This window comes from Melospiza melodia, chromosome 6 (genome assembly GCF_035770615.1).
Source record: "Melospiza melodia melodia isolate bMelMel2 chromosome 6, bMelMel2.pri, whole genome shotgun sequence".
NCBI lineage: Eukaryota > Metazoa > Chordata > Aves > Passeriformes > Passerellidae > Melospiza > Melospiza melodia.
The window spans coordinates 59,632,174-59,659,419 of NC_086199.1; the positions used below are offsets into that span (position 1 = coordinate 59,632,174).

The following is a 27,246-nucleotide window of genomic DNA, read 5'->3' on the forward strand; positions in this document are numbered from 1 at the left end:
CAAAATTAATTTTGATATTTCCTGTCACTGAACTTGCCTCATCAGAGCATAATAGTAATTTTATAGTTGTAGCAGCGCTGATTTCACCACATAAGAATCTACAGGAACATTTGAAGTTGCGCATGTTCAAGATTTTTTTTTTGTCCTGAACAGCTACACAGACAGTAAGTTTCAAATTCCTATCATCTTCCCAGTAAGTCACACAGAAACTGGATTCAGAATTTCCAAAGGGCAGTAGTTGAGATTGCAATCTATGCACAGCTACAGCTCCTCTCTTATAAAAAGATGGAACTATAAGTGATCACTATTAAGCATTTGCTCACCATTTTCACTGCTTTCTTACCATTTAAAATGTGTATCTCAATCCTTTTAAGTAATTAGGCAATCAGTAAAAAGAAATAATTTGGGCTATTACAATTATTGTTCAAGGGTTAATTTATATAAGCACTGCAGGGGCTATACTGAACACTTACTTTATAAAAGACCTTTTCCTCCTGTTTCACACAACATTTTTCAGAAAATAAGCAGTTGGACAAAAATGTTAACATATGGCAGTATTTTTGGAACTGCTGTAGAAATTAAAGGCAATAAAAATTGCTTTGGACAAGAAAGGACAAATAGGCCAAACCAAATAATTATTCTTGCAGCTTTCTTTAACCACTAACTCCATTTTATATGCAGTTTCCGATCTCTCATATTAAATCTGATCATATATATTTAATTCCATTCTTAAAAATTTCAGTAGACAACTTCAGTGCTAACCTACAACTGCCCTGTCAGAAAATCTTTGATGTCACAGCATAATAGCTCCTGAAAGAACAGCGCTAATACTTAATGTAACATGAAACCAGGGCCCTGCAGTGGGGCTGTCTGCTGTCAGGAACAAACAGTTTCACTGCTGTTCCCCAGAAGTGACAAGATTGAGAACTAACAGGGCAGCACCTCCTCGGTGCTACAGGAGACCTGTGTGCCAGAGTCACTGGCAAATCCCACAGAGCAACATTACTGAATAACAAACACACAAACAAAAAAACCACACTAAATTAAAACGTCCAGCACCGCAGCCATAGATGTTCACCTCTTGCAAATACAGCTGATGTGAAGATGAATTATTTCCATGCTGCAAATTATAAAACTGGAATCTGGTTTTATGTGGAATTTCTTTACATTTCATGCTTGTAAATAAAGATCCTTGTGCTGCCCTACGCATTTTAAATTCTTTTCCAGAATTTATTGTTTTCTTGCTATGATCATTAGATCCCTTTAGGTTTTGAATTGAAATTTTAAGACTAAAAGTATTCCTAGTTGGCCTTCTGAAGAAAACATAAGATACTTTCCTCTGTTGCTAACATAGGTGCTTACAGGTCCACCTATGAACTTATTATCAGATTTTTGACTAATGAAAACCACTGCTCCTATTGTCAGAAAGCACTGGAAAGATCAGATTCCAAAATCTTGAGTGTCCCCTGTTGTGAATGGCACTGAATGTCTCTTGCTCAGTGCCCCTTTCCAGGGAGATAAAGGGTCCCAGAGGGAGGATGAGATATTCACACAATCAAGTCCCATATGTGCGTGCTTTGTGCTCCGTATTTTTACCTCTTTCAAAACATTTTTAAGATTCACGTGTAACATTGCTTTAGGTCAAAATGTATTACTATACATGAGAGTACCAGGCTGCCATGGAAATCAGCTCCATTGCTGGATTTATTTTCTCTCTTGGAAAGCTGACTAGCCTGTTTTATAAACTGGCGATAGCAGTATTTTTAAAGTTTATAAAACCTGGCCTCTGGCTAACTTGTAAACATAGGATATATTATCCTTTTGTTTGTAAGTCTTAATCCTACAACTGTCAAGCTGAATAAACCTCTAGAATAATAGTAAAAATATTAAAAAAATAGTCATCACTAACAGAAAATTGAACTCAGATTGAGATAAAAATGTCAGTGGCACAATTTTTGGCACATTTGGCACTACTCATATAACTGGGAACACTTTTACCATTTAAATTTCTTTAAAGCATTCTTGGGCTATTTGATTTTGAAAGTCATAAGGTGATAAATGTTCTCAAAAGTATCTGTGCTTCACTCTCCTCCTTCAATGAATCTCTGGTAGCTGGCACAAAAAAATGTCACAGGGGTTTAAGCATGAAGGACCTTACTGGCACTGAATAGGAAATTACATTCTTCTGGTGGATTCAGAGCACATGTCCATACAGCAGCATTACATTTATCTGCTCATACATTTGCAGCTCTTAGCATTTGCTCCCAGAGCACACTTAAACACACTAACCACGGCACAGACACTGAGCTGGAGACATTCTTTATACCTTGCAGCGGCAGCAGATTGCACAAGAGGAGAGAAGGGCTCTGTGAGTAAGGCAACACGTCAGTAATCGCGGTTTGTGGCAGGCGGCATCAAAACAATCGATAACGCCAAATTCCCCTCCCAGGCTGCCTCAGAGGTGTGTGCTGCTCCTTTCCCAGGAGTGCAACCAGAACTGCTGTCCCTGCCAGGACTGGCTGTCCCTCACTGAGCCACTGCATGGGCTGAGCCGTGGTTCCAGCAGCTCCCTTGGCCGCCCTGTGCCAGCGCCTTTGGAGCGATCCCACAGCCATTTACTGCACCTCAGCTGAGAGGCAGGAAAGAGCAGCCAAACGTATGATTTCTTCTGTCCCTCCAGCTAGACGTGCAACAACATGCCTGTCTACACTCTAATCTAGGCTATATAAATACTTTTCCTCAGCTATTTTAAAGACAGAGCGTAAAAGGAAAGACAAATAGTCAAGATTTAAGCTAGCACTTAACCGTACCCCTATTCCATCCTGGTGGGAGCAAGCAAAAACTCTTTCACAGACAATGGAAGTCTTTTCCCTCAGAGGTTCGAAAAGATCAAGGTTTGTTCCTGCTGAGGAGAAATGGCATCTATTACCTTTGCTGGAGACATCTAGGATTTTCCCCCAACTTCCTTTTTTCCTTTTTTTTTGTAATTCAGTTTCTTCAATTGAGCCTTTGTGATGCTTGGTGAGGAATTTGGGAATAATGGACAAATATTTGTTTAAAATTCATATATAACTGAGAGCAATAGCAACCATACAATTACAGAAAAAGATTTTCTGGCTTCTGTACCACTGCTGAGGTAGGGCCAAGATTATGCTTCTTAACAGAACAGGTGAGAGGAGGAGGAGGAGGAAAACAATTAGAACAATCACCTTACATGGCCAAGACATTTTGAGTCAAGACCAAATATCTGACAGTACTGCCTAGAGATCTCAGCTCAGATAAAGCTCACTACTAATAATTATCTGAAGAATGTTCATTTGGAACAAGTTAAAATAATGGTGGTTGGAAGCAGAGAGACCTTGGAAATGGAAAAGTCAACATAAACAAATACAATTTATTTTCAGAATTTTATATACTAACAGTAGACAGGCATTATTAATTTCTGCAGATAAACAACATAGTTCAAAAAAAGAAGAAATAAAATCTGGGTCAAATGTTGGTCTCCTGATCAAAAATCTTAGCAATTTCACATTAAACGTAAGTTGATTATAAAGAACATATTTATTTAGCATCAGTAATTATGTAGAATGAGCCATTCCCTCTGGAGATTATCCATAGGCTTCTAGACAAAACAAGCCCCAGAAGTTTTTAATCCTGACCATGTAGCGGGCTGACCATTAAACAAAGGAGCAGGTCAGTGAGGAAATTCATAAGCCAAAAAAATATATAAACCACCACTAGTGAATAAGGATTCAGCCCTCCAAAGTGCTAAGCACATTGGCCCCAATCCAATGAAGGACTTAACTACATGCTGAATTTTAAGCACATACATAGTCTCATTCCCACTGAGATTATTCCTGGGCTTTAAAGCTCACTATGTGCTTGGATAATTTTTTGAACTAGGACCAGAGGATCTTCGTATCTTCGAGGACTTGAACCCTTGAGTGTTAGGAGCTGGACCTGAGGACATCAAGCATATGAAATTTCTACCTGTCTTAGTCAATAACACTGAATTTCACTCTAAAGATGTGAATCACACAGAAACTGCGAGTTCAAATTTTGACATCCCAAAATAAATAAATACATCCATACACACATACTTTCCCCTAGGTCTAGACAAAGAACCAAAACCCATCAACTCCTCTGTCTGAGAAAACACATGTTCTGCTCAGTTCAGTTGTAAGAATCAATTCTGGGAATAAATGCCAGCTCCCTAATTCATCATTGCTATTTATTTTAATACAAAAATGGTGAGAAGAGGCAAACTACTCTTCACACTTCTGATCGTAGTCATTATGTCTCCAGCACCAGACAACAGGCAGCCTGTGGCTGTCAATGGCTTCTGGCAAATGAGAATCTCTTTACCCAGCAATTGCCTTCACCACAACTCTGGAATTCACCACGAGGAGAGGGAGGCCCAAGTGTGACACTGAGTCTGCTTTTGGACAAGCAAAATACCAGAAGAGCAAAATGCAAATAAATTAATTTTGCACATCAAACAAATCATGGCTAATATTAAACAGCCTTTTATCTGCATGCAAAAGGGGTTGTTTGTTTAATGTTCTGCCTTTTTTTTTTTTTATTTCAGGGCCCTATTCATTGCAACAGAAAAAAAACCAGCTCTGAAATGAAATATTTTTAAACACAAGTAAAGTCATTTTATTAGAATCTGAACTTTAAAGAAGCTTTGTAAGATCCTGACACATTAATCAAGTGAGTACTTGCATAAAGCAACTTAGAGGGAATAGAATGAACCACATGCACCTTTATGTCAGAAACAAAATTTGAAACAAACTGTGGATAGCTATTTTGTGCAGTGGCTGCTGTGCCTCATTTGGACAACTGTATTACACTGTGGCATAGAAATGAAATAGTGAACATGCATAACCACTCATAGAGTGATCCTAAAATAATCAGACAGTCGGCTGCCACGATCTAGCAGCCTTAACTAGATGGAACATTGCTGTGGGGATCCATTTGCTGGTCCCCAGCACTCAGCAAGAAAAAGCATTAATATATTCTCCGTGGCATTTTTTTACGTGCTTAAGAATTCCAACGAAGCCACAGTAATGAATGATCCTGCTAACCCTGGGCACCCTGAGAAGAAACATTGAGGATACACGGATCCTTCTCTGGAAGTTCCAGTGGCTCAGTGTCTTTTAGATAAAGCATCACATTTCTTGTGGTTTTGGAGGGTGGTTTTAACCTGTTTGTTACCTCTGCATCTCAGTTATTGAAACATGGGCCCAGCCCAGCCTACCACACACAGCTGGAAGGCTGCAGGCCATGGTCCAGCTCTTCTAAAAGAACTGTCTGCCACAGGAAGTCCCAAAAAACTTACTGCTGAAAGCACAAGAACTGCACTATTTTCCAGAAAGCCGAGAATATAGAAAAACTCTTTCCCTTTTACATAACACAATATTCACAGCTCTGGAGGTTGTTACATCCGAGTTATCAACAGCTGTTCAATCATTACTCCCCCTCTAACCTCAATTAATATTCCATTTGATTGTGAGTGACAAAAGTGCTGATTTTTGGTATCTCATCCTCAGTTCTTGGAAAGTTTTGGAAGAGCCTAAGCGAAGAAGGAGAATAAAGTAATTAGGTGTGCCTTGAAAGGCTGCAACCACTAATGCTTCTTTGCCCCCACACATCCTAGGGTTTTTCCTGTCTGTCTGCTTCTCATCCTATCCCCTTCCTTCCTTTTGTTTCCTCTCATTCAAGTATTCTCCTTCCCTTTCCATCCCTAGAAACTACTTCAGATTCTAAAGTACCTATTTAATTTCTGCTTTGCTTTTAGCTAATCTCAAAACTTCATCATGAGCAAGATCAAAAGGACATAAAATAAAATCTCATTTCACATCCAACACTCAGACCACAAACTGGTGTGCAAGCATACTGGGATTACTAATTTACACTGATCATCTAGAATCTATTAATCCTTTCAAAAATATTTGCAATCAACCAGCTGTCAGAATGATCAGTAAAACACAAAAATGTTTACGATTCATGCTAACCATTCACAGACTGATCACTATAAATATTTATGTACACTTCTAAAAAATTCTTATATGACCAAACTGATCCTCTCAAACCTTTCCCAGAAACCTGCATTTTCTCAGACAGCAAGGACAGATAACTTGTGTCCCAAAGAACTGGATGTGAATTACTTGATGAGCAACAGAAAATGTATACAGAATTCACTCTTTAATACTGTAAGCACTAAAGGGACTTCTTCAACAATTGCATGTTAACTTCTTCAGAAGATAGCATTACACCACCTATATAGAGTTTTTAAAATCTGCATAGATCAAGATATATCCAAACACAACGTGACTGCAGAAAATCTCTACGCATGTTCAACAGCAATACAAGCTGTTTTTACAGTACAATTACAGTTACGATTCAGTTCAATTATATATGCATTCACTCACTCTTCTCTCCCATCTTTGTCCTTTCATAGCCCTTCCCCTCCTCTTCCTCTCCCTTTGTTTTTTCATCCCTTCTTTTCTCCCACACACTTTCAAGAAGGCCCAATTCAGCACAGTGTGGCATCAGCAGAGACCAGCGACAGCTGCCGTTCCAGCTACACCAGCGAGTAGCTGGGATTTAAAAAAAAAATCAAGGGACAGCTTTAAAGTTTGGGAGAGCTGTTTAAACTGAATATGTAATAACTCTGCTGAGGATTTGGACTTCAGCTGCACTCAGTAGGGGTGCTTCATTACCTACTTGTGGGAATGTCACTTGTCTGGGGTGAGGTCACAGCCTCCTGGCGGTAAATTCCGTATGTGCTGTTTAGCCCGGTCAGCTGAAAACAAACCAGCAGATGCCACCCTGATTTGCATCCAGTTGCTATTGATACTAAAGGGACAATATGTGAAAGACAGGAAGTATCATGTGGGAGCCACGCTTCACCAGGGTGAGGGGAAACGAGCCTTCACCTTCTTTATCTAATCATCCCAAGCAGAATTACTGAAATAGAAAAGTCTTCCACAGCAGGAACAGGGCAATCAAAACCAGTTTGGGGATGGATTTGACGCTTACTGGTTTGTTGGTTATCCTAGGATTTCTGTGCCACTTTGACTGGGGTGGAGGGAAGGATTCATCAGAAGTAAAAACAGCAACAGCTTAAACCTTGATGCTTGCACTTCTAATGGAAATCACCCATACAAAAAAATTCAGCAAAACAGTTTCCTCCTGCTCCTTTTGGTTATGTTACACTCACATTGTGAAAAAATGATTCAACCTGTCCAAGGGAAGACTTCACAAATTAGAAACTCCATCTAATTCTCAGTACTAACTCTTTAGGTACATCTTACTCTCCCTTACACATTTTCTCTCTCCCTGAAAAGACTATACAACACTCACAGCATTCAAAGTCTTTCACTTTTACACCATTGTGATGAGTTTGTGTTTGTAATTTGATCCCATTCCATCACAGAGAGTTTTGCAAGGTGTTTTCAAATCAACTTTTAGTGGGCACACCCATGCAGCCCTAAAACACATGGCAGGGTGGCTGCAGTAAAATACACACCGGCGTGGCTTCACTGCCACTGCTAATCAGAGCTTTTGTTACATTCTTAAACATCACAGATTGAACCTGTCTTGTCTAGAGGGGGTAGAGAAGTTAAAAATAATGAGACTTTTCACTGACTGACGATAAACACAAACCAGGAGGAAAAACTGTGTAGACTAGCACGGAAAGAAAAGCCTTTGGCTTTCATCAGAGGTTGAGGGAAGATCTTTGAAGCAGGGAACAAGGGCCCACTGAACTGCTTGAATACACAGCAGACTTGGCTCCTTAAAGCCCAGGGTGAGTGTTGGGGGTAAGCACAGACACACATGAGAATATGCTTTGTCTTACTTATTTTTCTAGAGCATCATGTGGCTATACCTTTCTTTCTTGGTCTCTTCAGTTTCACATTTTTCCATCTTACTACTCTTCTCCAAACTGACTCTTCACAGTCTGTGTAGCCATCATCCCATCCCAACACCAATCTACTGTCTTCTCGCTCATAAAATCAAGGTGAAAAGACAGTCATATCTAACTTGCTTTGAAATAAATGAATATTCCATTGTTATTTCCAAAGAGAAACACCATGGCCACCATAATTTCCATATGCAAAGAACAGGTAGCATAAAGGGAACTGGGGCTTATAGAAGGCAACCAGAAAGCATGAAAGGATTTTCCTAAAATTCATCTTATACTTTTTGGTTAAGCAATGAGAGTAGATACAGACAGCAGAATGTAAGAATGCATGCACATAAATGAGAGGTGAATACTCAATTTCACTCACAGGGATTACCATAACAAAATCACTACTAAATATATATTGAAACACAACTACTTAGAGGTATTTAAAAAAATGCTATGTGCATATCTACACATATTTGCACTAAAGGTTGAATAAAGTATATTCCCACTGCAGTGACCTACATGAATCCCTTAGCAGAAGAAAAATATGAAAGGACCTGCAAGAAGATAATCTGCCCTCAGCAGATCAGGTATGAATGAAAGAAAAACACAAAAAAGAAAAACACACAGACACAGTCCCCACAATTACAGGAAGCTAGCAAGCCAGCAGTCAGAATCTCCACATGCTGCATAATATACTGCACCAAAAGACCTGCTGGAAGATAGATATGCAGGTCAGTTGGTCTAACCTGTAGTTTATATGAGGTGAATTCCTGTTAATATCACCCTAAAGCCATAAAAAACACCATGTAAGCAAACGTGATTCCACCCTGATTGACACAAAATTATTCTCTACAGTTAATCCAATGCAAACAGGGCCTTGACACACAAGCCCCATCCCCACACAGTCACAAAAAGTTCTTTCCATTGAACCCAGAAGGAGCTGCATCCTGGCCTAAGGAATGTGATTGTGGCTAGAGTAAAAAGGCACCCTCCTGCTTAAGTAAAGACTTACACTGGCTTATACCAGCTGAGAATCTGTCAAATACCAACTTATATCAAAATATTCCTCTGAAATAGTTCAACATTCAAATTCCATCTATATCAAATCCTTCAAAACACTCATTCTAATAACAATAAGCCAGTCAGACTGGCTTATATGACACTGCTCTCCTCCAGAAGCCCCCAAAATCTGAGTCCTCATCTAGTTTCACCTATCAATTCAACAGGTGGGTTTGGCCCTTCTGAGGTAAAATGCTGTGAGTGCCCTTAGCACAGCTACTACACTGAGGAAAGGAAGTGAGGATTCCCTGAGCCAGTTAAAACTGACAGAATGTGGATGGGCAACCCCATCCTATCTTAGCTGGAATTAGGCCATGACACTGAGGTTAACCCCCCCACGAGTGCAAAAATATCATGGCTTCTCACTAACCACAAATGGTCAGGAGCTCGGTGGAACGAGCCCATCCACAGCAATCTCCCAGATGTCAGAGGCAGCAGAACAGTCTCTGGAATGGTGGGATTCCAGCTCCAAGTACCCATGGACACATCCATCAATCATCACCTAAAACTGGACAGAACTAAGCGAGGCTGAAAGATTGCTGCCATACAATCAGGGTGCAAACATCCGTTTAAAGCACAAAGACTTCCTAAAAGCTTCACCTCCAGCAGTTCTGGAGCATTTAATGGACAGAGCCTCTGTGGAACGAGCATCTCTGAGCAATGAGGACACTCGCAGAACTCTCTGCCTCCTCCGCACTGGGACACTGACCAACAGGGTTTATGGAGTAAACAATTCAACAGCAGCCCTTCCGGAACAGCTCAGGGTGATGCACTCAGGAATTAGTCACATTTATTCCAGAAAAGAGTTTCCAGATAGGGAGCGCCCTGCAATATTTTATGTCAATTTTCCCACAATGGCAGGTCCTTGGAGTAATATATAAATTCTCCTTATGCTGTATAACAGTTAGTTGGAATTAGTAAACACATATTGTTTCATTAAAAATATTATGTTCCAGCACATGCATTTAATTTGCCATAAAGTATGGTATGTAAGAAATCACACCATTTGCAATAAAACCAAAAAGATATTAGCATTTTTGTTTCTAATACAAGATATTTTATGCAAGTCGTAAAATTTCAGTGGTATATGGAAGGGGTCTTAGCGAAATACACAAAAAAATATGACTATAAACAAGCCATCATTCTGGTAAGAGGAAATACAAACAACCAGAATAAAAATAGTTGATGCACAAAAGCCATAATGAGGGGGTTGCTCAAAAAATAACTTCTACTTTGAATGGTTTGGATGAAATACAAATTATCCACAGAAAAGTGTGGACTGGCATAAATGTTTGTACAAAATTATAAGTATATTTCTAGAAGTATGCGAGAGACAACCGCCTGCATGCTGCACAAGGTCCCAACAACGCTCTGCGTAAGTGCTAGTGCACAGAGTCCAAACCACTGCATTTTAATTACTATGCAGCCTCAGATATATTGCCTTTGATATGGAAATGTTCTTGTTCTCTCATCTTCACATACGGTCTCATGCACAGAAATCTTTATCTGATTCATAAAAAATAAACTAGAATCCAATCTCAACACCTGACCTCAGTGCTTAGAAGTTTTTTACTAAGCATGGTGTCACTATAAAAAGAATGGGTAATATTGGTGTAAAGTTAGATATTTGGAGCAATGATATGAAGGATTTGCAGTTAGGAATCAAATCAATACTGCACCTCTGAGGTTTTAGAGTTTCCTATTGCCTTATGTCAGTCTACCAGTGACTGGAGACACAATTGACTACACATTTCTGTGTAGCTCAAGAAGAAAGAAAAAATATTTAAATGACATCCTGTCTTGCCACCGATGGAAGAGCTGCAACTCAGCCACTTGCTATATGGAACAGGTTCTGAAATCTAATAAATCACTAACATCAAACTTTTCACCTTTTTTTTTTTCTAAATTCGGATGCTACATTCTTGAACATATTTTAAAGGTGTGCACTACAAAGTTTGCACAAGAAGAAGCAAAACATTTCCTAAACTTTACTTCAACAAACAGGTAAAATAAACATAAAAATACTTGAAATACAAACCCAGTACTTTCCTGTATCTTATATTTACATGCTGGCCATAAGAAAGCTAAAAAATTTTGTTTTGACAAATTCTACTAGTCACTCAGAAAAAACATTAAATATTCAGACCTATTTAGGTAATTCTCCCTACTCTATAGGATTACATTCTCTTTTTCTAAAGAATATGATCTGTGTAAGCTCTCTATAGATGATAATGGCCCATCTGTAAATCATTTTGTTGCAGGTTATCTGTTTTTTATCACTGCTAGTACCTGTCTGTCCCTGATATGATACCCTTAAACACATTAACTTGATGGAATGTTTTGCCTGACTTCAAAAAACATCCATTGATCCATTCTGCACTATAAAGGAATTACTCTGATTAACCTAATTTAACAATATACCTAATTTTATCTTACTCTTTCCAATTCACAAGATTCAAGAAATATTTGATTGAACTAATTTCCAAGCAATGATTTTCAGACTTGGGACGCTGCTTTTTTTCTTCTTAATTTAAGAAGACAAAACAGTAAACATAAAACTGATATGAGTATTTTAAAATATACAAGAGGAGGAGAGAAATGTCTGTGTACTGATTCTTGTTTCTTTAAGAGAAAATCCATTTTTCAGGCTCCTGTTGTACTAATTGAAAGAGAATTATTTAAAACTTCACTGAATACTTGAATATACGATTGGTATCTGTAGCAGTTTCACGAGTTGCACGGAACTCTAGACTTTCTGAAAGACAGTAACCTAAAAATTGGCAGGAAATCTCTTACAATGATGTCACAAATATTTGTTGTTGCCACAGAATACTGTTTTAAAAGCACACCTACTTCTGTGCTGAAAAGGCTTTGGGAACATGTAATTATCCGGTTTTATCGCTGCAGAAATCGGCTGCTTTCCAGCAAATACATCTATCAGATCTCTGTCTTCTCTGCAGAGCTACATCTAAATAAATAGGCACGTATTTCAGACAGACATCACACCAGTCCAGTACTCAGCCTTACTAGTGATAGGATTTTATGCTGTTTTGTTCTTTTATAATGTGATGCAAAGGCCTACAATGACACACCTACAGATACACGCTGTGGGAGAACGTGTCTAAAAAACTCCACATGGCTCATACAAAAGAGAAGAAAATTCAGTTTCTGTGGTTTGGTAATAAATCCCCTAAAAGTTCCCATTCTTGCTATTCTACCTGAGGAAAAACAGAAAGTTGTTTAAATAAAAATTACACAAAAATCCACTGAAAGGGATGAAGAGAAACCAGCTTGCTACAGTGCAAACCTGAAACATGCACCTCTGTGTGTTTTGCTGCTACTTGACGAGTAGCACTTCACACAGCAGCACTTCTCTCCCGGGTTCTGACACCATGCAGAAACATCTCAAGGTTCTGCCTCTGTGATTCACTGTACCAACTAAAAAGTTGTAAAAATATGTTGCTGTATGACTGCAGCTGACACAGTTCACATATGCACAAACACCCCTATTTACATAACTTTGGAAAACTTTAGCCATTACAAGCAAGGTCTGCCAAACGAGCCCGCTGATCTCTAAAGTGACACTGTGGAAAAAAGGAAATATACAACATCCCATTGTATGGGGTGGAAAGCCAAGTGCATCCTGGCATCTCTTTCCGAAGTAATTTTTGTTCTGGGAAGTAAATAAATAAATAAATTGATCGACTGAAGCCTTTGGAGTGTGATCTATACACTTCCAAGGCAGAAATCTACCCAAGTGTAAAAGATTGATAGATATGCTTCCTGAAGTGTTATCTCCCAAGGTGATCACAGTGTTTAGCAGATAAAAGAGGACTAAAGAAACTTTCTAATGCCAACTGAGGAAAAAAAAAATGTATTTGTTATTGCTATCATCATGCAAAGCTCTGGCCTTTATTGCCACAAGCTATTTTAAGGCCTCCAAGAACTGCAGGGATATGTGGATACTTTGGACTAAAAATACGATCAAAGATGCAAAAAACATGTCCAAAAGAGATTTTTTTTTTCCTGTTGAGCAGAAGTAGTTCGGCGGGAAATGACCACGAACAGTTGTTGGCCACATATTAAAAACCACTGGCGAGGGAACAAGCACTGGCAGTTCCCACTTGTGAACAAAACCAAGCTGACAAGTGAAGGCAACTAACTTTGGACATCAGCTATTATTTCCTACGAGTCTTTTCTGCTGTTAAGGCACTTGTGGCCTTACCAGTGAAACTGATGGGCTCCACTTTGTTTCTCTTGTCGCTTTCCCCGGTGCGTAAAGGCAAAAAAAAGGAAGAAAAGCAGCAGTTACATAAGTTGAGCGGAGAGTCGGGAACGTGCAGGGAGAGACAGCCATCTGTCTCGCTCCCTTTATGCTGTGTTATACACATGGCACTGGCTTGCACCCTGCCATCTAGCAGAGAGGGAAGCCGAGGGAGCGCTGAGGCAGCCCAGTTCAGGCTCCCAGCAGAACCGAGACGGAGCACTGCGCTGCAGGGAGGAGGGAGCGAGGGAGGGAAGGAATAATGCGTTTAGCAGAGGATGCGAGACTGCCGACCAAAGGGCCTCCTAGGCGCTCGTCGCTGAATGAATTAAAGTTCCCGTTGAGGAGGCCGGGGAAGCGGGGCCGGAGCAGCGTGGCAGCAGGGAAGGGGCCGGGAGCCGCCAGCCCCGGGGACACGGCGGGCACACGGCGGGCACTCGTGCGGGGTCCCCGGCGCGCCGCTCCCGCCCTGAGCGGCACCGGGGGCTCGGGGGCCGGCCCGCCCCGGGGGTCGCTGCAGCCCAGAGCCGGGCCGCGCTGGGATGAGCCGAGCCGGGCTAACCCGACCCGCCGGGCCCGGCCCCGCTCCCCTCGCCGGCTGCGGGCGGGCGGCGCGGCCCGGGCACGGCCTGGATGGAGAGCGGCGCTGGGAGCGATGCCCAGGGCTCACCTTCCCCTCCCCCCGGAGAAGCGCGCTTCAAAATGGTTTTGCAGGCGAGGCTGGCCAGGCTGCGCTCGGTGCAGGGCTTCCAAGAGCAGTGCCTGGGTTGGTTTCCGTATATTCTTTGGCTTTTAATAGCTAGCTGAGGGAAAAAAAGAAAGCATTATTGTTTTCTTTCTTTCCTTCTCTCATTGCCTATTCTAAATTTGACTCCAAAGTTTAAGCAGTTGAATTGGCTAATTCTGAATACAGTCTATTGAGAGACCAGACACAGCAGTATATCCCTGTATAGCAATAGATACAATGTGCTGAATTGGCAGTCTAATTATAAATGTGGCATTTGGACCTCCTTTCAGACCCAGTGCCACCTTACCTTATGAGGGAACTTCAACTACAGCAACTGTTCAAAACAAAATGCCATTACAGGATCAGCTTCACCCAACACTGGAACCAGCCAGGGGATTGTTTTACAAACAGCCTTTCTCACTTAACACAAGAATGTATTATAAGGAAAAGTTATGGATAGTGCAGAGTCTGAAGAAAACGCGTATGTAGTTTCTGCCAGGTGTCGAGCTACTTCAAACTGCAGCATACTCCAAATGACCTCATTATTTTCTTTTAAATGTACTCACTATAAATAATTATTCCTTAGTTTTACTAGAATGAGCTGCTAGGTACGCTTGCTGTTTATATTCCAAGCGTAGTGTGCATGTAACGTCATGAGCACAAAAACCCACGAAATATCCTGGCTCAAAACAAAAACCTGCAATAAGATCTTGCCAAAGAATCATGGGGTGCTGAAAAAAAGTTTTTTAAAGGGTCCTTTCCAGGGAACTGTTCGTATTTAATGGCAGGCTGCATGCACATATCTCACATTCATTCTTATTATTTACTTTATGGTATTATAATGGCTTAATTAAATGAGTGGGCACAAGCACGTCAATAAAACAAGTCAAGTCAAGTCGAAGTCTCAAAACAGGTTTCAAAATTGCTCCATTACACGAATACAGAAAGGGAAATTCGTTAATTTTTGGACTTCAAACTCTGTTTGAGGACTGGGTAGAACTGTTCTCCTGTCCTCACGATCAGCACTGAAGATGGAACTGGCAAAAAAATGTTAAAGTGAGGGTAAAAGAAAGCAGCAGGAACAAAGTGCCGCTCGTGTGCCGAAGGCTATTTAAATTTGCTTAATAAACATATACCTTATCTACGAACAGCAGGCGAAGATATATGACTTTATCACAGAAAGTTTCACCTCTCTGTTTTTGGGAAACACCCCTAGGACAGCACTAATCTGCCGTCCCCAGGCTCCCACCGGGCCGCCTTTCCCTGCGGCCCCCCTTCCCCCCCACGCCGGCCACTCAGACGCGACACTAATTGTCCTTTCCCGGTGCCACTTTCACTCCTTCCCGTGCTTTCCCAAACAACAGAACCGCAGCGAAGCCCTCGGCGGGGCGGCCCGCAGGCAGCGCCCGGCCGGACAGGAGCGGTGCCCGCCGTGACCTCCGGGCCCCGCCGCTCGGCTCGGGCCGCGCCCGCCGCTGCCGGCCCGGGAACGCGCTCCGGGGGCTCGGCACGCCTGGAAGTACCTGCTCGCATCGCGCCTGCCCGCTCTCCCTCTCCGTCCCCTGGCTACAGCCGGCCGCGACCCCGCGCCGGTACACGCGTGCATGCATTACACGAGCGGGCAGCGCCGGTGCCCGCTGCTCCCCGGAGCAGGGCAAGCCGCAGAGGCGCGCTCATTAGCTCCCACTGATGATTCCTTTCAGGATCATGAATGGAACAATTGTCAAAAACTGCGGGAAAAAAAACAAGCCCCGAGACTATTATATACAGACGCAGCTTGTGTGCGCGCATGTGACAGTTGCAGGCAACCCAGATTTGGCCATAAACTCTTCGGCGTTATCCGAGATAAAACATCAAATTGCTTGTACGGTAAAAGAGGCTTCTTATCCCCAATCCAAAGAAATAAACAGCTTCCAAGGTAGTGAAACCCAGGAAAAGAACAAGCTCTCCACAAGACACACCTTGCCTCACTCGTATCCGGCAGCACCGCCTGCAAACAGCTGCGCTAGCTTGTTGCAACTGCCACTATTTTATTTTAAAAGAAGAATAACAGTAATAATAGTAAGTGAAATACTTCCTGAAAACTTACTTTGCATTTAGTTTAGGCACTATTCTTTTTTTCAGCTCTCAAAGGAAGCCGTTTTGTCCAGGTTAGGTATTGTCTACTTATGGATCAGCCTCTGGCTAAGGGTTTATTTTAATTTATGGCTTATGCATTCTTTTAAGGTCGATTTGCATGACCTCCGGCAAAGAGCTAAGGCAGCAAGAAATCCCAGGTCGACTGTTGCCACAAAGCGGCACGCATCTCCCCTTCCCCGGGTGTAAACAGAGCTCTCTGATGATGGACTGCCTTCTTCCCCCCTCCCCGTGTATCACGAATTAGGGCGCGATATCGATTTTAAAGTTTTCGCTATAACTTTATCCCGGGCTCTGCCGGCAGAGATAAGGCGGCGGCGTTGGCGCTCCTCGGGACAGCGCCGCGCCGTGGCCGAGCGCGGCACGGCGGCCGCCGCTCCCGCAGCTTTGTGTGCTCCCCGCAGCCGAGCCCGGCCAACTTCAAAGCGCTCACCCACCTCAAACTTCGCGCAGAACCCACAAGCACCGCTAAACTCCCCTCGCCTTTCTCCATCCCGCGTCTCTCGGGGTTATCCGCCAGGAGAAACCCACGCGAGCACTTGGGAGCAATGACAGCAGCGCTCCGCTCTCAAAGATTTATTTCGGATTTTATTTTTCCTCTCTTTCTCTCTTTCTCCCTCTCGTGTTAGTTCCTTACGTACAATATCTTCCCGCACCATGTGTTCGCCTGCCGTGGGTGATCTTAAAATACAACGCTGATCTGTCACTACATTTTAAAATAAACTCTACTCGGGAAGGATGAGAAAGTGTTGTGATTTCAAGGTACTGGGGTCCCTTAACGTCTCGGAAACCTCGGGATTCAAACAGCCCCGGAAACTCGCACGGGGACGAGACTATAACTACTTTTCCCTAAAGAGAAGAGAGGGAAGAAAAAAGAAAAAAAAAAAAAAAAAAAAAGGAAGAAAAAACCTCAACATCCTCGTGATATCAAAGTAAATAATCGTGCAGGGGGAGGCGGGGGAAGGGGTGAATTCAGCAATGTTAAAAGCTAAACAACAGATCTATCTCCGGACGCTGCTGCTTCACTCAATTGCAACTAATAACCCATTAAAGACAGCGCAGGGGGAACTGAATTCTCTCCTGCAAAGCGACATAAATCCAGCGAAAACCCATTAAACCACCGCCACCGCCACCAAGCCACGCAGCACTACACACCACAGCAAACAACAGGTATACAACACAATAGGGCTGGTTTTCCTGGTTACCTCCTCGGGATCCAGTGTGGCACAAAGCACTGGGAGAGCCTCCTTTTTTTTTTTTGCAACGCGCTTCGGTAATTTTCATTAAAAAGAAAAAAATTTAAAAAATAAAAAAAGAGGGAAGGAGGTGAAGGGGGGGAGGGAGGGGGGAGGAATAAATGGGTAGTAATTCGGTAAAATAAAATAAAATAAATGAACTAGAGTCTGCTGGTGTTTCTCCGGGCCATGGATGTGCAGGATCCCGATCGTTAGAAGTTTGCGGATGGGTTGCCTGGAGATTTGGTTACAATCAGGTTCATTTTTTTTTTTTTCCTCCTGAAACAAGTGAAGGCGATGGTTACTGCTGTCAATCTTGGCAATCAATGTGAGCGGCCATGTCGTAAGTATTCAAAGCATTTCCCGTCGTGCAACATCAGAAAGTGAGTGGCCAGGGCATTGATCTGAGGAAGGCAAAAGGAGGCAGGGCTCCCCCGCCCAGACAGCACAGGCAAGATGAGACAACACAGGGAGAGAGAGGAGGGAGAGGGGAAGGGAGGGAGAGAGACACACACACACAGAGAGAGAGAGAGAGAGAGAGAGAGAGAGGCTGGGAGCGAGCGGGGAGAGCAACAACTGCGGAGAAAGTGAGCACAAAACAGAAAGTGAAATCGGCGCGGGCTCCAGCCGCATCCCCGCGCAGCTATCACCACTCACAGGGCCATTAGACACATGAAACCCTACACCGCTCCGCTCCCGCTAATGACCACTGATTGCCCGGAGTGGTGAGGAAAGGTACTAGAAAGTTACCGGGGAGGGGGTGCGAGGGCGGGGCGGGGGCCGGAAAGGGAGGAGGGGCAGCGGGGGGGTCCCGGGGGAGCCGGGGGGGCGGCCGTGTCACTCGGGGCCGGCCCGCCCTCCGCCCGCCCTCCGCCGGGGGACACGCACCGCCGGGAGAGCCCCGCCGGCCCGCGGGAGGCACCGGGAAAATAAAATTACAGGGAGGGAAAAAAAAAAATTAAAAAAAAAAAAAAACTGGAGAAAAGAGGATGTGCAGGAGGAGGGAAGGGCTGGCGGCGTGGGGAGGGAGCGGGGACGACGAGAGGGAAGCACTCAGCGAGCGCTCAGTGACAGCTGATAAATGGGTCTCTGAAGAGCCCGAGCCCACAGCACGCCCGGGAGGGGAAAAAAATTACAAAAAAAAAAATACAAAAAAAATTTTTAAAGAGGGGCGGGGGGAGAGATGAAATGGAAAGTATAAATTACACCAGAGATGGGAGTCCAGCCACAGAGACCTGGGGGAGAGAAGGCACTCAGAGTCCACAAACTATTTAGTGATGGATTCAGCAGAAAGGTGAAAAGTGAGTGCAGTGAAAAGGGAAAGACAGGTACGGCCGGAGAGAAAAAACTGATTTAGGACGGACTCGAGCTGAAGTTGGGATTCTCGTGGCGACGACGAGAAATTTTAGCAGCGGCAATATATAAATATCCCTCTCTCTGCCTACCAAAAGGCAACAGATAAGGACTGGAATATCAGCTTGAATACCAATTTAGGAACTCACGCTCTCTTGGAAGTGCTAATTGGGGATGGGGGGGGGGGGGGGGGTTGGAAGATCTGGGAGAAAGAAGGGAAAAACTATAAGGAGCTGAGGAGAAAATCAACCAGTGGCAGAGTACTGCAAACCCAAGAAAGTCTCCCTGCTGTATTTTTGCATTCCAAAGGTAAACATAAAAGAGTCTTTCAAACTGTCAGGGGCCCGCAGATCAGGTGGGCAAACAGCGCTGCAGAGCGAAGTCTCCCTCTTTTGATATTATTCACACCTAGGCTAAACTGTTGTTAAGACGGGAGTGCGGAAAGCAACCTCAAGCCCACAAAATGAGAGAGAGAAGTTGTTGATTCATCTCTGTATTTTTGGCACTTTCTCCCCATTTTCCAGAAGGCGCCTGGAACAGTTAGTAACAGACAAACTTTTTAATTTTAAAATAGCTTCATAACTTATAGAGGCCAAAAAGACGAGGAGAGAGCCTGATTTCACTTTCCTTCTCTCTCAAGTAGAAATTCGCAGGCTAGGTTAGACCCAGAAGCTCACTCAGCCCCACTGCGAATGAACCTGGCTTCGGCAGGATGTGATGAAAATTGAACATTAACGCGATGGCACAGGACAGATATGACCTGGCTCTGATTCATTTTGTTAACAAGCTGTAAAACTCGACACACTGCTGGAGGCATGCACGGTGCATCCTCTGCTATCCGAGGTGCTATCGCCCCTCTGGAGCCGAGCTCAGGGAACAGGAGTTGTAAGTCAGAACCTCTTGGAATAGCGGACCTGTTTTATACAACATTTTTGGCAATTCCACTACAATAAAAGGAGTAACCAAGTCCTAGTCGGCAAGTAGCAAGCACCTTGAAATAGAACTTTATAATTATCTAGTAAAGCTTTACCATCAAATTAGCTGATGAGGGCATAGTAGCTAATTCCCATGCATTCTTTCAATTTTAATAAAAGGCACTTTAAAAGTGACATTCAGAGATAAGGGGAAATTGTATGATTGTAAATACTGAGTTTGTATTCACCTGCGTTCGGCTAATTCAAAGTATTCACCTTGCTGCAGTTACCCGGTGTATGGATTTAACAACAGTAAATAGCTGCCTTTCGAGATATTACTCTGTCATTTTTAATCTTTAATTATAAGAATTCCCGTGATTAACCACTAACGCCTTCCTTGTAACACATTTAAACCTGCTGCAAGTAAAGGAAACACCTTGACTTTTTGCACAACTAGTGTAGCTTTGGCACGCAAAAAGATTTTTAAAAAATTTAAATGAGCTATGTAAGAAAAGAGATATAAATCAGAATACAAGGACGAATAGTCTGCCTCAGTCTGCAACTCTAGTAATTTGTTGCTGGAAGTTTTTTTCTTCTAAGAAACAGAAAGGAAAAAAGCCCTCCTCAAATGTAGCGCCTTATTGAACACGAAGCGGGAATGGGACAAGAGATAATTAAGGCATCAGATGAATCTAACCGCCCACCTAGCTCCAAAGCGGGGAGCCTCCCGCTGCACTCCCGAAATTCCAGCGCAGGGAATGACACTGGTTTGGGGCAGGACGCGGCAGGGATGCGGCCGCGCTGCCCTGCGGAGCGCCAGGAACGCTCCCCAGCTTGTTGCTTCCTTCCCCTGTGTGATCAATTAAGTTACAGATGTAACTCACAGCGCCGGAGAGCGGCAACTTCTCGGCGGCAGGAAAAGAGGATTCCTTGGGCATTGTATGCAAATGGGAGCGTGTGTGTGTGCGCGCTGCACGGGGGTAATTGGGATGCCCTCTTTGTTTGCATAAGTGAACACCCGCCGTGCGGATCCGCACACACGTGCCGAGAAACAAGAACACGCTTTCACTTGGAGCGTTACCCCACTTTTAGAAGCCGCGTTTGGGATGACTGCCCTCGCTTTGGCTCCAGGAAGGCTAAAGGCAGGCAGATGCTGAGGAGGGATGCTGACCTGCTGGGGGTGCCTGCACAGGGAAGGGACCGCAGGCGCTCCCATCAGCTCGGGGCACTTACCTGGGCGCAGCTGTCATGGCATTTTGCGCCGTGTGTCTCCCCAAATGCCTTAAAGTAAAGCAATGTTCGACAAGCGAGGCAACCTGTCTGTGTGCTAACTCGTACGTACCGCATCTTTAACCTGAGCAGCAAACCTGCAACTCCTGCGGAGTTGGCGGAACAGTCTCAGAAGTTTTGGATTCAAAGGGCAAGAAATTTCACTTTAAAAGTCATTCACCCACTTCTAAACTGCCCTCTCACCCCAGTTAATGCCGGACAATTAAGAGGCATGTTTATAAATTCCCTCTGCGGACACTGTCCGACAATGAGGGCTTGTTACAGGCTTGCTAAAGATATCCAGAGAAACTTTTGCGAAATAATCAACAGCATCTGAGAGAAAGCTAAAGGAAAAGAAGTTAAAGCCTGATAATCCGATTGGGGAAAAGTTTTGTTAGACTAGATAGAAGTAAATTACTGCACGTTTCTTCAAAAGCAAACCCATCAGCTGATACGAGTTCCCCTAGAACAAGAACCTCTGGCGAACCCCTCCAAATTTAGGGGACGTTTGCATCTTGTAACACTCAAAGCTCAACATCTGCCTGAAAACAAAAACTCTGAATTCCTTACAGCGTCATCTGCCAACAAAATGTATTGTCTTGGCAGAAAAAGGATCAAGGAGATTTTAATTTCATTTTAAACTGTGCATCATCTTGATAGCTAAGGAAAAAGCCGCAGCAACAATCTCCCCGCTCCACGCCCCCGCCGTTCAAAAAAAAAAAAAAAAAAAAAAAAAGGAAGGGGGGGGAAGAGAGAACTGGAAAAACCACATAAACTTTTACAAAGAAAATAAAAGCAAGTTCGACATGAAAACCCCTTCCTGTCTCGGAAAGTTCATTTTAAAGGTCCCTTCTGTAAATCTAAAGTGCAAACACCAGGCTAAGGTAGTGAGTGGCTGGAATTTGCATGCTGATAAGAGAAGGCTGTTGTACTTACAGTGACAGAGGGCAGGCTGCGGAAGAAAAGCTGTTTGTGTTAGCCTGAGAGTCACCCAGGGCTGCAATGAGAGGAGAAGAGAGGAGTGGGAGTGCCAAGCTGGATACACCTTCACCGCATCTCATCACATCTGCCAGCCTCTCTCTCCCTCTCTCTTTCATTTCCACATTCCCTTTGTTCCTGAAAAAAAAATCTACACGTCACATCAGTCCCCAGATGCAGTCTACACCAAAGAAAAAAAATGAATAATTCAATCAAACTGTGCATAGTCTCTAAGGCAATAAATCTATTGCACTTAAAGAAACGAAGGGTAATTACCGCTATAGAATTAGAATAAGGCCAGAGCGCGCAGGGATCCCAGGGTCTGTAAACTCCACGGTCAAATAAAGTTTCATTTATTTAATCCTTTGACAACCCCAATGTAAACTAAAGGGGAGGATCAGAACTTATTCCGGTTGGGTTTGAGAACGCTTGAAGTGAATGTTATAAAAGGAGAGCGCCCGTGGTCTGTGACAAACACAATGCAAGGGAGTAGAAGTGTTTCACTGCATCACCTCCAGGGTCCGTTCCCCCCTCCCTAATGAAGAGCAGACCACACTCCCACTTCCACCGGCTCCTGCTGCTCGCTGCAAGTGCAGCGGGGATCGCTGGCAGCCAGCAGCCTCCTTACCTGCTCCCGAGCGCCAGCACAGCCTGACAAAAACTCAGGGGAACCGGCAATTTTGTTCCACGCTCTGGCGGAGAGAAGCCTCGGGGGATTTGCACGGGCAAGGATCGCCTGGGAACGGTGCCCCCGAGCCGCGGATGTGCGCGGGGCTGAGGCGGGGGCTGCCCGGGGGCGGGGGGAGCCCGGCGGGCGCGGAGCGCGGCGGGGCGGGCGCTGCCGGAGCGGAGCGCGGTGCGGACCGGCCGGGGCGGGCGGCAGGAGCCGCGCTGCCCCCGCTGCCCGGAGCGGGCTGTCCCTCGGCTCGGAGGTAAGCGGACTCTACATTGTGTGTGTTTGTCCCCCCCGCCGCGGGTACCCCGGGTGCCAGGGGCGCGCTGCTGCGCTAACCAGGGCGGCGGCTCGGGGCTGTGGCTCAGCTCCTCGGGCCCGAACCGAGCCGGAGCTGAACGTCGGCATCTGCCGCTTTGCACTCTCCATCACATTCTTTGCAAACTTCTCCTGAGGGGCTGGGGGAGGAGTGAGACGGAGAGGGGGAGGGGGAAACTAAGCCCAGGTGAGACCGCGCTCTTGAGATGCCGCAGACCCTCGCTCCCGTGCCGCCGGGCCCTGCCCAGCCCGGTGAGGCTCCAACACCCTCCGCCGGCGCGGAGCATCGCGCACCCCCCGTCCCTGCGCCGCTGCAGCAGCGGTTTGATTCATCCGAGGCATTACCGGGACTGTTATTCCCGGGAAGGCAGAGCGGAGCGCGCTCCCGGCCGCCCGGGCCTGTCCATGTGCTTACCGCGCCACCGTGAGGCGGCCGCGGGCCCCGCACCGAGCGCTGCCGGGGCCGCCGAACGCGCCGCGGCCGCGGGGACCCCGCGCAGGGCGGACGGGGCCGTCGGGGCTCCGCCGCGGGCAGCCCTCAGCGCCCGGGGCTCCGCGACAGCGCAGGCCGCCGCCTCCCGCCCTCTCGCGGGGGCCGGAGAAAGCCGGGGAGAATTTAAGGAGAATTGAGGGGATGGGAATACACAAAGCGAAAGCACCGCACCGGTGTTTTCCTTAACCCCCCTGGCCCGAGACTTTCTCCCTGCTTCGCCTGTCTCGCCGTGGCTGGGCGCTCCTCGGAGGATTGGGGTGAGTAGGGCAGAGCGCATCCCGGCCCGCTCCTCCCGCCGGCACCGCTCCCTGTAAATCCCCTCCGACCCCCTGCTGGAAGGCAGCGTCCCTCGGAGCGAGAGCCGGGGAGCACTGCTGGCTCCTCTGCCCATCCTCTTGCTGCCTCCTTCCCCGGCCAAAGTCAGGCCAGTTGCACTGCACGGGCTCTCCTGGAAGATTTCCCTTCTCAAGCCTTTTAGGCAATTTCAAGCTTGAGGCTGGGGTTTTGGTTATATTTATATTAATGGAAGGGGAATGGGTAAAAAGAAAATAAGAAAGACTAGGCTGTCACCACCCATGGACATTACATGGGGTGACACTGCTAAAAGTTGTGGCAAAGGCTCAGCACGATGAGTTTCTAAGGCACGCTCCAGGCACATGAAAGCTACGGAAACGGATCTGGTGCAGGAGACAGATCCATTTATACAGGGGCACAACACATCACTTACCTCTCATGGAAAGCTTTAACCCAGAAGGGGGTTCCTCTCAGGAGGCTTTTAGCAGCTGGTGGAAAGCATCCCAGCTACTGGAAAGCATCCATCGCGTCAGGGCATCCTGGCACCCAGAAAAGCACTGGCTGCACCGGCCAGCTTTAAGTCCCTTAACTCCCACCTGGTAGTTGCACTGGCAGAGTAACCTCCACACCTGAATCATATGAACGTTACTAACGAGCTCCAAAAGATGGCAATTACATTCAGCTGTGATTAGGAATCACCTTAAGATTGGAATCACCTGATGCTTTTCATGCACAGAGTTAAAGCAGAAAAACAGTAGCGTGACTGTGGAAGGTGCAAATATTTCCACTGAAATGCATCTGCTCCTCTGAATCTGGGAATTTCACCTAACAGCTGGATTTGCCTTTTTGTCATCTTAATCATTTTTCACCTCCCATCTCTGTACAACAGGGTGACCATAAACCACCGCTAACATACAAAAACGCAGATCAAGATTAACAGTGATTTTAAATGCACTTTTCCAGAAGCAACCCAGAGACAGAGATATTTAGAGCAATCATCACACTCATACTGAGGCATGCACCTGTGTAGCCTCACATATTATACCAATTTTCCCAGCTTCAGCTGAGAATAGCAGAGCTTGTCTAGGGTATGAGGGGGGACAGGACGATGTGTGTCAGGTAGAGCTCTACCTGCACACACATTAGAGGGGCTGAGAGGGGACTCGTGCTACAGGACCCCCTTTCAGCCCACAGCAGCTCTATTTTATATTCCAGCCCGGAGTAAACTCCAGGTCAGTGGTGTAAACATGAAAGCTGCTGAGGATCTTCCCCTAGAATCTCAGTGACACAAAAGCCCTTGCTGAAACATGGTGTCTGCTAACCCCTATCAGTACACCACGGTGCTTTTATTTTCTCACTGGCAGTGTCCCATTCTGACAGTACATGCTGGAATTCAACAGAGCATGTATAGGCTTTCTATTGTAACACTGAAATTATTCCATCAGTTTATTTCTGTTTCATATACCCACCCCTCAAATAAAAAATAACCCCACCAGCAAAGCACAATTTTTAAAGTCCATGACTGAACTATTGTGCTACAAACATATATGGAGTAAAAAAAAAAAAAAATCCAAACAAACAAAAAAGACCCAAATAAAAGCAAACAAAAATATCAAAAAACAACCCTGAAGGTTAGAATAAATAAACAAAGCTGTCTTTGACCTGGAGACTGGCCCACACTGCAAATAAATATATTACCACTTAGCCACATATACATGCCACATGAACAGAAATAAAAGGAATCCTCAAGATAGGGCAATGATTTTGTATTTTATATTACTACCACTGTGCACTTATAAATTGCATTGGTTTCAAGGTGTTCTTTTGGATTTGTGACAATATGGCCCAATCTTGTAGGCTCATGTCACTGCCAGTAGTTTCATCCAGAAACTCAAGTCCTGTGCATATGAAGTGCATGCTTTGTATGAAGAGACTCAAAATGATGATGCTGGAAAGGATTAACAGTTTAGAAAATACCAAGACACGAGGTTAAAATGTCTACAAAGATATTTTGGGGTAGGGAGTTGTTTCAAGCTGTCCAATTTTATTTGGAGCTTGTAAATAGCATGGCATATCCCACACCACGTCCTCCCTCCTCTCCTCTTTGGGCACTTCACATTTTCTTACCCAAATATGCAGTAGTAACTTCTTGCAACAAAGTTGACTAAGAAGCAAATCACTGTATAAATCTTTCAAAACATGTTTAAATATAGCTTAGTAGACCGGGAATGTTGGGCAGAAACTGCTGAAAGCACTCATACTGGTAAAACTGAAATGCGACATGATCTCAACGTATTCGAACATTCAATTATATGAAACGTTTTTCCAGGGTAATATCAGATTTAAGACTGAAGTGAAGTAAATGTGATTGGACTGTTTTGGAATCTTCCTGAGACAAATGACTGAAAGATCAAGGTGTTTTATTTCCTATTTGGATCAATGATCAATAAGTCTTCTATATGAGAATCACACATTTTGAATAGAAAAACACTTTTTTAATAAGTGCAAGTTAGACTGAATAAAATTACTATGTTTGGAGAGCAAAGCTCACTATTTTTTAAGTCATTGCAATCTATATAATTATGAAGTAACTTGAATAAGGCATCTTACATTGGTCCTAAATTTTTTCCTCAAGTAAAACACTCATTGATTCCAACGTGAGTGTTGCCTGAGTAATAGAGTTCCCTGTCAAACTGTAAAAATCAGCTAACTTCTAAAAGCCTAAAAGATTGATGGAATAACGTGATTATACTAAAGGTATGTATTTAATATGGAAAAAAAAAATTCAAGTTACCAGGAAAAGCCTTTTCAAATTTCCCATTTACAATAAAACAAGGCAGTAATAAGTAAATATTTTTAGGGAGTTTATAACTCTGTGCCTGATCATGAAGACACTTCAGCTTATGATTTTATTTATGTAAGTCATGCCAGTGAATCAGTACTCGCATGTCACAAGCATTTGAGGTTTAGCATCTAGGACAATAGAAATAGGAATAAACTGGCTTTAAATATTCCACTAGCAAAACAAGACTGCTTTTTGCCGTGGATTGCACTGTAAGAGTTCTTTTGGAATGTCGTGTTTAAAAGTTTGTGAGTGATGATATACATTCTCTTTGTTTTGAGTGAATAAGCCCTTTGTCAACATAACATAGCACAGTTAGATTTTAAAAAGGTTCTCACAGAAAGCCAGAATTCCTTCACAAAAAAAAGCAACATCAGACAAACGAAAAATACCGACATACACCTTTTTCTCATTTTTTTAACATGAAGTATGAAAAGCTTGATTCTAATAAGAATATTAAGTAAATAAATGTTATCTCTACTCATTGTTATTAACATAGTTGAAATAGTAGTTTATAAATTTTTGAGAGCATCAGCATCATGATATGGTTGTCATAGAAACTGCAACAATATGTCATTTCAATTAATTTTACATGCAGTGATGCTGAGGTCTCCGTGTAACAATTCTTTTAGGAAGTTCTAGAAGTAAATCTTGAATAGCAGGAATAAAAACATTAATAGGTAATGGTACCCTTAAATTATTATTTAATTAACAAAACAGAGAGAAATCCAAATTATTCTAAAATAATGACTGTGCTGGAGGAATTAGTTAAG

At 44.0% G+C, this 27,246-nt stretch overlaps 2 protein-coding genes across 7 annotated transcripts in view; one reads left to right on the forward strand and one right to left on the reverse strand.

Moving 5' to 3' along the window:
• The window catches only part of SOX6 (SRY-box transcription factor 6), a 369,646-nt gene extending 347,730 nt beyond the window's left edge, over nucleotides 1-21,916 (reverse strand). For 2 of the 5 annotated variants that reach the window (XM_063158541.1, XM_063158536.1), the window contains exon 1: nucleotides 17,310-17,650. The gene's annotated coding sequence lies outside the window, so the exon portion shown is untranslated. Of the gene's footprint in view, nucleotides 1-16,057; nucleotides 16,314-17,309; nucleotides 17,651-21,811 lie in introns of those variants that run through there. The other 3 variants (XM_063158538.1, XM_063158535.1, XM_063158537.1) reach the window with 2 other exon arrangements.
• LOC134419405 (uncharacterized) lies at nucleotides 17,097-21,560 on the forward strand. 2 transcript variants are annotated; one of them, XM_063158546.1, is made up of 3 exons: nucleotides 17,097-17,274; nucleotides 17,629-17,682; nucleotides 19,336-21,560. In XM_063158546.1, exon 3 carries the CDS (start codon nucleotides 20,265-20,267, stop codon nucleotides 20,895-20,897), a length of 633 nt encoding a protein of 210 aa, XP_063014616.1. In that variant the 5' UTR covers nucleotides 17,097-17,274; nucleotides 17,629-17,682; nucleotides 19,336-20,264; the 3' UTR covers nucleotides 20,898-21,560. The 2 variants fall into 2 exon arrangements, with proteins under 2 accessions (XP_063014616.1, XP_063014615.1); XM_063158545.1 differs by lacking the exons at nucleotides 17,097-17,274; nucleotides 17,629-17,682 and adding an exon at nucleotides 17,966-18,074.
• Nucleotides 21,917-27,246: the final 5,330 nt, after the last annotated feature.